The sequence below is a fragment of the Arachis ipaensis genome, chromosome B10 (assembly GCF_000816755.2).
Source record: "Arachis ipaensis cultivar K30076 chromosome B10, Araip1.1, whole genome shotgun sequence".
Lineage (NCBI taxonomy): Eukaryota > Viridiplantae > Streptophyta > Magnoliopsida > Fabales > Fabaceae > Arachis > Arachis ipaensis.
The window spans coordinates 133735631-133746701 of NC_029794.2; the positions used below are offsets into that span (position 1 = coordinate 133735631).

The window sequence follows — 11071 nt, forward strand, 5'->3', positions numbered from 1 at the left end:
ATTTCTTTAAATAAATACAAACTAATAAATTTTTTTTTTTGTATATTTATTCTCTTTTTTTTTTTCGACACACTAAACACTTCTTTTTCTTCCTCACTTCATTTCTTCTCTCTTTAACACAGAAAGCTCGCTACACAGAATGCATGAAATTGGGTATTGAGGGAATCAATTTATAGAGAGCTTCAGCTGCGTTCGCTGCTTACCGAGGTGGAGGAGCTGTCCCTGCATGCAGACAGCCTCCAACACGCCCACCCCGTGTTGCTGCAGCTCCTTGGGAAGGCGCGGGAACCTCTGCAACGCCTGCTTGATTCGCAGGCAACACGGCCACCGCGTGTTGCCAGCGAGCTTCCACGCCCGCCGCGTGTTGCCAGCGAGCTTCCACGCCCGCCGCGTATTGCCAGCGAGCTTCCACGCCTGCTAGCTCGCCACATCACCACGCCCACCGCGTGTTGCCGGGAACTGCCACGCCGCTGACGGATCCTGTCACCACGCCCCCTCACGTGTTGAACCTGACATTCACAAAGCGGCAAAGCACCTCCTTCCCCAATATTGAGCAAAAACACCAATGTGTATTCCATATGAAAAATAATTTTTGAAAAAGGTAAAAATTAAAGGAAGAAAAATTATTGTCGAGAAAAAGGATTTTTTTTTTTTTAACGTCAGTTTGGGGAATGACTTGCAATAGTACCAAAAGTTAGTGGGAAAGCCAATATTGCCAGCAATTTTCGGGGTGCTAATTTCTATTTCTGTCTTAGGCTATGGGTAGAGGGAGATTCAAGAAAATATTGAAAGAATTTATCAAAAGTGGTTGAAGTATAAATAAACTCAAGAGATACATGATTTTTGACAAAATATAATGATATTGTTTAATTTATGTAATTGAATTACTTAGTTAGATAAGACTGTTGTTGTTAATTTCTGTCTCCATCTCAGCAGTCCCCTTTCAATATTGTTCTCCTCATTGTTCATCTCCCCATCTTTTTCAATTTCGCTTTTTGATTTTCCCTTCCCTTCCTAAAAGGGTTAAGAGTTTCGCTCTGAACTATATTGTACGATAATTACATAGTATCATAAGATGCTTCCCCCAACGCATGAAGTAGCATGTTAAACAACTAAATAAATAGATTAGTTTTTAATTGCTATACTTTGTCTACATATGTGATTCTATATGCCATTTCTCACAAATTTTTCAACAAATCACTATTGGCTTTTGGCAGCCTTTTATCAATGTGACAAAATCTTGTAGAAATCATCTCTGTTTCTATGTTAATTTGATCACCTTAAACGGAGATAGCTTTTAAAATATCTTATAGTTGATCAATCATATCTTTATATGGAAGGATGAAGGTTTATCTTTTTGGTTTAGATACTTAGTAGCCCTAAAGAGTCTAGTATTAGTATAGAAGATTGGAAATGAATTCAAGGCACATCGATTCTTTAATCACTAGGATCAAGATAGATGTTATTCGAATTACAGCTCATTAGTATCAATTTTAATGAAGAGAATTTATAAATTCCAGTCAGTTGTTTACAAGTTTACAGAACATTTATCTTTTGTCTAGGGGATTGGCTATACCTAGACAAAGTTCCAAAATACATACAATTCCTCTCAACACTTGAACTTAACCTTAATCCCTCAGTCACAAAGCCAGCTTTCAAAGCAATCTTCTTTCCAAGCACACAATCTTTACAGATAACAATGGCTAGCCCCAGTCCAGCACCAACAGGCATGGGTTGAAGGTAATATCTGCCGTTCAATATTAAGCAGAGCAGCAGTAGTGCCTACAGTTTCTCAGGCTTTTAGTAAGGCGAGTGGTGAGCAAAGCCTGGCAATGTTCCATGATAGTTTAGCGGCATTTCTTATGATAAACTTCATGTAGAGAAGCAGCAGTTCTTACAATTGTACCTGATTTACAATATATAATGATAATGACATTAGAATTAACAGAACACATTGGAATCCATATATGTATCAAGTGACAGAATGAATGCAAATCCTTTTTCTTTTTTTTTTGAAAGAAAATATCTCAACACACTCTGGAGAGAAAGTTCAGATGAATGCAAATCCTAATTAAAAAAATAATAATAATAAAATAAATGATTATTTGAATGCAAAACTTAATTAAAAGAACAAAATAAAATGTCACATGACTTCAAAAATTTTATCTATGCACATACAGGTAACTAGTGCCAAGCATGCAGCTTCAACATTACTAGGGATAAGATGCAACCTCTAAGTAAATATAGATTGCGCAAAACTTAAGATTCCAACTAGATTTCCCCCATAATTTTCATGATTAGATATTTTAACAAGATTGTGATTAATAAAAGAATAATGAAATCCTACCTGAGTAAGATAATAATTAGCCCAAAGCTTTTTCTACTTTGGTCTGGGGAACATCTTCTGGAGTTGAGAAGAGTGCTGCATAGTAATAAAAGACCAAAAATTTTCTATTTTCTGTGATAAAGCCACTAAATTCCTTTTGGTTTGCGTCCCTCCACTGGAAAATGTGTAATCCATGAAAATTTTACATAGCTCCTCTAATACATATTTTAGTCAACATTCCTGGGAAATTATGTTTCTCCATTCCAATTGAAGGTTTTAATGGAATTGAACGGAATCTATTAAATTAAGTAACATCAATTCCATAATTATTTTGTTAATGCAAACAATGGGAGCTCAAGGAAATTTAATGGGCTTCCATCCCACTCCACCCTACCACTAATCCAAATGTAGCCATAGTGCTTTTTATGATAGCATGTAGACTACAGTACCATGCCAGGAATCAACTATCCTAAACGTTTAAGCAATTAGGTACAAATTTGTCAGTGATTTTATGGGTATGCTTGTTTTGAGTTCTAGAAAAGTAATTTTACAACATCCACAAAACCTGAAAACTGATTTTTCTTAAAACCTACTCTCTCTAGCTTTTTCAAGAAAGCTGAAAGCCAATTAGTTTGAAATGGCAATTATTCTTCGTGGTGTTTGTTCATATAGGATAAATAAAAAGCTGCTTGATCATTCTAGCAAAACAGCAATGAAGAGGTGGGGAAACAAGTGACGCCATTGTATTCTACTATAACTTTGCTTGACCTCCCTTAATATAGTCTATTTTCCACATAATTAAAACATTTATAAATGTAGATTTGCAAAAGTGACACCCACAACTAGAGTATTATATTCAGCCCAAAATGTGCTTATGCATGCAGCATCTATCAATTGTTGTGGATGAGAGACAAACTCAATTATTTCACTGAATGCAAACAATTATGTATAAGGAGCATCAATATGTACCTGCAGTGTTGAGCCACCACTTGAGAACCACCAACCTACGTTTCATAAAAATAAAGAACCGCTTCCAAGCAAACACAGCTTTCATTTCCAGAACATTTTACTGCAATGCCTAAAGCCAAACATTTACCAAGGGTAATTATCTCGTTTACTCGCCAACCATTGTTGATACAAGTTAAATGCCTCGAACAGTCGCTTCCTCTTGCAGTAAGTACTGAAGAGAATCTGAACTGGAACATGATCATTCAATAAACCTGATTTCAGTATTTTAGCACAAAGCTCTTCTGCCTCTTTTAGGTCACCCCTAATACAAAAGCCCCTAACAAGTTCAGTATAAGTTATTATGTCTGGTTTGCAACCCCTTCGCACCATCTCATCATGCAATTCAAGTGCTAAACCAAGACGTCCTAAACTGCAAGCAGCACCTATCAACAAATTATAAGTAACAATGTCAGGAAAGAGACCTTTAATAATCATCTCCTCCTTCAGAGTACAAGCATCATGGAAATTTCCACACTTGACTTCTGCAAGAATTAAAGAATTATACGTAAATACATTGGGGCAGACACCAAAAGCCAGCATTTGATCCCTTGTAAAAAATGCATTACTACGGTCTCTACATCTTCCGTAAAAGTCAATTATTATGTTCCACATTAAAGGCTTGGTAATGATTGTGTTGCTCAACATGTACGAAAGCAACTCTTTTGCTTTAGCAATGTTTCCAACAAAACAAAGACCACGAATCATAATCTTATATGAAATTTGATCAGGCAGAACTCCCATTTTAGACATGACTCCAAGAATATAGCAAGCTTCACCGGTTTTGCCTTCCTTGCATAGAGCATGAATAAGAATATTATAGGTAAAACCATCAGGTTGTAAACCTTTCTTAATCATCTCACATGCATATCCATATGCAAGGCTCGTTTGTTGATTCTTGCAAAATCCATTGATAAGAACATTATAAGCAACCACATCTACATTAGTGCACTTCAGAAGCATCTCATTCCAAAGGCTAAGAGCCTGAATAATTGCACCATTCTTAAAGTAATAATCCAAAAATATAGTAGAGGTAACTAAATTCGGAATATCATTGTGATTATCATGTAATATTTCTTCAAGCATCCTTTTAGCTTCCTTCAAAAGACCCTTCTCGCACAACGCATGAACGAGTATGTTACAAGTAACTCTGTTTGGCTGAATACCAGTATTGGTCATGGTGGAGAACAGATGCAAAGCTTTATCTACACTATTAACAATGCAATATGCCTTGATTAAAGTATTATAAGTAGCAGAGTTGGGGTGAGGACCAAATTCTAACATCTCTCTAATAAACCAATCTGCCTTCTCTGCAAGACCAGTTCTACACAGCCCATTTACTATATGGTTGTGGGTAAACACGTCAGGAATGAGACCCTTCTGCACCATTTTCCTCCGAAGCCACATGGCTGCTCCCAACTTCCCTTCCAAGCACAACGACCTAATGGTAGCTGCATGTTCGGTGTAGTTATAGACAAATGTGCATCCTTGAAGATCTATCTTGGCCAAAGATATATTTTCCCTGGACATTTCATGAAATCCCCAAAAAGTTCATTTGTTTTGGACTCCACACATTTTCTTCTACATATACATAAAAAGACACAAAGCATAAAAACACATATTGCATCCCAATGATTATTTAAGAATATTGTTCCACAAACTTCTGCGACAGACTTCCTTTATAAATAAAGGCATAAAAGAGAAGCATATTGCCATAATGGAACCTAGATATATCTACAATTAGTATTAGAACAACTCCTTTAGAGTTAATTTTATTATCTTAAAGAAATAATATTCATTTATTTATTTATTATACATACTTCAAATTTTGATGACAACAAAGCTAACCTCATCATCTTTAGTCGCTCTAAACTGTCCTTTAGAATATTATCCAATACATTGAAAACAACATCTGGGCCCTTCTTGTCACGGAAGCTCTTCTCATTTGAGGAACAATCCTGAGCAATTAGATGGCACTTTTTCCCAATAGCTGATATTAGATATTTGGTAGACGATAAAGCAATATCATCTTCACATCTAGTGCTACACCATATCAAGAAGCACCATAACAACATTACTTGACAAATAATATCTAAGTTTCAAATTGAAAGAGATCATGGTAGATGAGAGATAGATTGTTAACCTTTAATATATATAACATAAAAATCGATCTTATATTCTATTTTGTATATTTAAAGGTTCAAAGTAGATGGGGATATTTGTAAGATACATTACACAATGTGTGTTACAATATGAATAAATTTGACAGTACATTATAGTATTAGTATGACAATGCATCTCAGAATTCAGAATATCATTACAGAACAAGAATTATTCAGTGTTAAGATATGAAGTTTACTCAATATCAAAGCCAATATCCACCTTCTGGGGAAGCCAAACGCAACAAATAAGACATTAGAAGCAGCAAACAAAACAAAAGAAAAGAAAGAAAATACAAAAAAAAAAAAAAACAAAACAAAAATCCTTGTACTTTCACGTAACCCAAAAATTTGGCAACATATTTTTCAAAATTGAATTCTAACCAGGTGGTAAATTGTTCTATACTTCCATTTAGCAAAAAGGACCTTTCAGCTCATGGAAGTAAAGTTGCATGAAACTAAAACTATTTAAAATGTCTACCATTTTTCAAAAGCTCATTGATCTGGCACACAAACGGAAATAGAGAGATCATTAAAAATACCTTACAGAGGGGGCAAGGTTGTTTTCGGAGCCGAAAATGGCTGCAAATGTGTCTGCAATATCTCGCCTGATTGACTCAATGGTCCGGTTCAAGTATCTTATGAATGCAATGTGAGTCGATGTCAAATGTGGTTCTCCACAAGCAACAAATTGCTGAAATGACACAACCATCAACAAATAAATTAAATACCAACAGAGCCAAATATCTACCAAAAAGAAAAAAAATAAATAAAAAAATGCACTCACCGCCATTCAGCTGAGATCTCTATTAAAAATAAAAAAACCTGCAACTGAATTAAATTCTCCATTTTGGAATCAGCATGAAGAATTCAAATATGATAAAACTATGGAATGAAAATCAGACTAACATAGGTGTGATTTGGTAATGAAATTGAGATGTAAATTGAAAATTGCACTACACACCTTTCATCAACAACGCGCGCAACTTCAGCAAACGCTCCACTCAAGTGGAGAAAACAGCGCACTCGCAGCAGATTAAGAGAACGAGAGACGAGGCTGCAGCGGCGAACTCGCAAGCAATGGCGGCGGACGTGCAGCTGGCGAACAAACAGAGAAGAGATGAATCGGAATACTCTATCTAGGCTAGGGTTTCTGCATTTCTGGCTTACTCTTTTTTCTTCTTATGAATTATTTATTTTAAAATATGCAAAATTTATTCTTAAAGTTACAATATCTTTCCAATTATCCATTCCATTTTGTTAAAAACTAGAAGTTTATATGCTATATAATTTCTTAGAGAGTACTTTAAATATCATTGAAATTTTTTTTAGAAATTAGAAAAATTTATTAACACATTGCAAACATTTTGAGAATAATGACATAGTATCAAAATTTTTAGAATCCAATACTTATTGATCAGCAAGATTTTATGTCCGCAAATAAGTGATTGTAACTACTATTTCTTCCCATCTATAACGGCAATGAGTTTGGAAGAAGGGATAGAAAAGAGAGAAAAAAATAAAAGTTTTGTGTAATCAATGTTTTTTAATTGTTTCAAATTTATTCGGAACATTTCTGTTACGCAGTTTTAAAACTTCATTATCCAAGATGAAAACTCAGGTGAAGTCGATTTCATGTGAAGTTAATATTTGAGAGCTGTTAAATAAAAATTTAATCAAATTAGTCAAATCATCTAACGGCTCTCAGATATCAACTTCACGTGAAATCGACTGCACCTGAGTTTCCACCTTCCTCCGATTAGTGATTAGGTTGCACAAAATATGAATTCTATCTATCTATAAGCCACATCAACACGCCAAAATAAACCACAGAGTAACATGAGATGTTGCTAAATTAATTGGAGAAGAAACATTAAGACAAAAATTTCTTGCACTAATTACTTGTTCAAGTAACCTATAATACATGTCAAGAAGGATGAAATAAAATGTGAATGCAGAGTGCCCAACATGGGAGGTGAACAATACCAATGTAAAGGTAAGTAGCACTATTCCATGCCCAAAGTGATTCCATCCAGTTCCAATAGTCACTAATATTATAACCACCAGAAGAGTCAAATGCACTTTTCAGTAACAAAAATGCAGAAGGAGGAAATGCAATGAACCCTAAAGCGAGATTGCATGTGGCCAATAACAAAGTTCTCATGCTCCTAGCTTGAATATCCAGCATCAATGGTCGAGCCATCAAACAAAACGGGACGATAAGTAAAGCCCCTATTTCTGCCGTGGCAAAGTTAATGACCGACATGAGAGACAAACCGACGAAAGTAGCCGATAAAGTTACTGACTTTAAGTTAGCCCATTCTCTTTTCTCCGCTTCTGAAGGAACAGCTACAGAAGTTGGATAACCCAACATTGAGAACAAAATTACAAGGCTAAGAACTGCAAACGAACCCCATACTGTTAAGTTATTTGTTGGGGTGAGACCGGGAATTCGACACAGGAAATATGGAAGTAACGAAACGGCAACACCCCATAGATGAATGACAAAAACCTTCTTGGCAGAGTTTATCCATTTCCAGGATTCGAGGCTGAAATCTACTTCGGAGGCAACTGGGGCTTGGGGAGTGGTTTTACTGGAAAAAATATATAGCGAAGCTGCAACTATTGGAAGGGGTGCACCAAGTAATGCAAATGGAATCATGTAAACTCCAACTGACACGAACTTACTAGGAGATGTCAAGAGGTACAGAAAGAATGACTGATGAAACTTCTCCAGAAGGTTGTTTATGGAACGTACAACTCCTTCGATCAACCTGCAACAAGTACAAAACACTTTCTAAAACAGTTCTTCAAACAAAAGGAGAAAGATCTTCTGACAAATACATGTTTTAATACAAAGTACATACGCAAAAGGCTGATGATATTTTATAAATTATTAAATGACTTGCCTCCTTCATCAGCAAAAGAAACAAAATGTATGCAATATAACTTGTCACCACCCAATTGAATTCACCAAGAGAAATATTTCAAGAATATTCTTTATCCAATAATTTAGAATCTTCAACTTTCTTAGTACCAGTAGACATAATTTCACTCTAATTATTGACACCAAACTAAGCCTTCAAAGAAACCACCTAAAGTTTTAAGTTTTTATGGTTTGTAAAACAAGTTTGAGAAATTCATAATAATGATTTGTTGATATTAAATGGCAAACACAACGGAAGTTAAGGATGGACCACCAAATAATTAAGAATATGAAATGAGTTAACATTAAGAATAATGGTCAACTGTTTATTCCAATTCCAATTCCAATACTATAATATTACATATAGAGTCAACGACATAGCATGCGAATAACACGTACCTTCCACCACGGAAAATAAAGTCAATATGCCTGTTCATTTTAGTAGGAGAAACTTTTGGTGAAATTTCCACGGTAATTGCATCAACTTGATAATCACGGAAGGCACCATGTGGACCAGTGGGAACACCCAAACCCTAAGGAATAATGCAGATATAAAGAATATTTATTACCAGGTAACATGGAGTAAAGATAATAGACACATTCTCTTGAATGGAAAAAATAAAACACCTGGTAATACATTGAGCTTGCTAGTGTAGCAGTGCCCTCCACATATTCATTAGCAGGAATACCAAATTTCCACTGAGGATTTAGGCGTCTAGCATATTGTCCTATGCATTCCAAAAAAACACCTAAAGTATTGAGCCACTTAGAGCCAAGTAGAGACCACATCTTGCTCACTTTTATCCGCAAATGTTGTTTATGTACAGCTAGGTAGTTTACGATATTGATTAGGTCAAGGTTTGGCATCTGCCCATTGGAAGCCTCAGCATAAATATTAAGACTGTCGTCGAAATGGTTACCGTCCTCTGCAACTTTAACTACAAGAGCAGCAGCTATTGTTCCAGCACGTCTAAAACCACTGTATAACTTCCCCTCAATAGTGCTGCTCTCATTACATGTTTCACTATTAACTACAACCCTATGGAATTGTGGAGCCTGATATTCTCTCAGCCACGCAGAAACTGAAGAATATTCCCCATATTGTGAATCAGCTACAAGCCATATGATATCCTTTGCCAGCCAAGTGACCCGTGACAGCAATGAGAACACTGAGTATGCAACACCCAAGGACAAAGCCTCCCCCAAAACTACTTTCTTTGGGTTGTAAGGCGTAACTAAGACAATAGCTTCCTTGCCATCCCCGCGTGGTGCTCTAATGATTCCAACAGTGTTTATCCCAATTGATGCACAGCTTATATTTTTTGAGATTATACTGGAATCAGGACTGGTAAAGAAATGTAATGGATGGAACTGATTCAACTGAGGATAGAAATTGTGATAGGTAACTTCAGCATCCAAGCCTAACATATATTGTGCAATAAGTTTTCGGCTTTCACTGCATATAACAGAGTGAAACATTTCATTTATTTCTTACAAAATTGCATGAGGGGCAGGTGAAACTAAATCAACTACCATGACCAATGACAATGAAGGAGGGCAATGTGAAATTTTGATCTTTATAAAGTGACTGAATTATGTTCCTGAATGGTGCATCAAGTATTGGTTTCAAACCGATGTATCCCTTATGCAGTAGAGTTTAATACCTTCAACGTGGAGCTGTCTCTTAAAAACTGTCTTTAGTTGAATGACTAGTCAGTGATACATCCTTCAACTTATATATATTTTTGCTATTTTAAGAGTTGAACTCAAGATCTCTTAGAGGTTAAAGTACTTACTATCTTGACTAATCTCAAATTTGTTAACACACACTTAATAAATAAAATAGTAAATTAATAGGCAATGGTGTATAATAACAATAATATATTTCAGCTTTGCAGCAATTTTGATTTGTAACTAAATGAAAGATGTCATAATATATTTGATAACTATTGCAATGGTAGTATAACATTGAAAAAATTGGAAGATGAGAATGTTCTAAGTTCTAACTTGGATCTAAATCTTATTTCTGTGAACAGGAAAGAGCTTATGAACAAAAAGTTGACACAAACAAAAATTAGCAATTTTTTCTTTCCGCATTATCACAAATCTACTTAGCTCAGATAAATCAGTTCAATATATCATGTTTGCAAGTGGGAACACCGGTTTTCTAATTTTTCACAGCCAATGACTGTGAAGTTTGGCAGAACATGCAAAATTTACAAATTCGCTAACTACTAGCCACATGAAGAAAAATTAGCTTACATGGGTGATCCATTGGATCTAAGCTTCAAATCAGTTAAGTCCTTGACCAACTTGTTTGCCTCAGCGACATCATGAGTAGATAGCATGTTGGTTGCGGAACCTGCTTCAGTCAAAATAGGTAACACAGCAAAAGTTCACACAAGTTTTGATCATTTGATTAAAAAAAGAAAGGGTTAAGTGCCCACTAAAAATAGCTAGTAGTAGTGGCAGTTATTTGGAGAAGGGAGTAAAGCACATAATCAAATATATTAATAACTAATACTATATATTATACTGTAATTTGCAGAACCTGGCATGAGGGCATTCTCGGAAATGTAGGTGTTCTTGGCAAGAACAGGGAGGAGCAGAAGAGCAACAATCCCAGCAATGAAGCAAATAACACTGCAAACAGAA

At 35.6% G+C, this 11071-nt stretch overlaps 2 protein-coding genes across 10 annotated transcripts; both read right to left on the bottom strand.

Annotated features, from left to right (window-relative positions):
- LOC107622215 (pentatricopeptide repeat-containing protein At5g24830) lies at positions 1463-6570 on the bottom strand. Of its 9 annotated transcripts, XM_021113064.1 has the most exons (9): positions 6455-6570; positions 6278-6321; positions 6033-6184; positions 5180-5374; positions 4603-4853; positions 3757-3816; positions 3296-3522; positions 2348-2422; positions 1463-1906 (listed from the first exon to the last, which is right to left on the bottom strand). In XM_021113064.1, exons 2-7 carry the CDS (start codon positions 6281-6283, stop codon positions 3419-3421), a joined length of 768 nt encoding a protein of 255 aa, XP_020968723.1. In that variant the 5' UTR covers positions 6284-6321; positions 6455-6570; the 3' UTR covers positions 1463-1906; positions 2348-2422; positions 3296-3418. The 9 variants fall into 9 exon arrangements, with proteins under 9 accessions (XP_020968723.1, XP_020968722.1, XP_020968721.1 ...); XM_021113063.1 differs by lacking the exon at positions 3757-3816 and having other exon boundaries at positions 3296-3717; XM_021113062.1 differs by having other exon boundaries at positions 3296-3816.
- On the bottom strand, positions 7314-11059 carry LOC107622213 (glycosylphosphatidylinositol anchor attachment 1 protein; the record flags this gene model as incomplete). The annotated part of the gene is given in 5 exon segments (XM_016324095.2): positions 7314-8264; positions 8816-8949; positions 9044-9872; positions 10679-10778; positions 10968-11059. Coding segments are annotated over 5 exon segments (2002 nt in total), but the record flags the coding sequence as incomplete, so codon positions are not given.

Excerpts from the sequence above, each read along its gene's own strand:
- LOC107622215 (XM_016324098.2), bottom strand. Across the intron at positions 5,375-6,032 it reads AACCTTGCCCCCTCTGTAAG|CACTAGATGTGAAGATGATA; the intron begins GTATTTTTAATG and ends GATATGGTGTAG. Across the intron at positions 4,854-5,179 it reads GAGCGACTAAAGATGATGAG|GGAAAATATATCTTTGGCCA; the intron begins GTTAGCTTTGTT and ends TGAAATGTCCAG.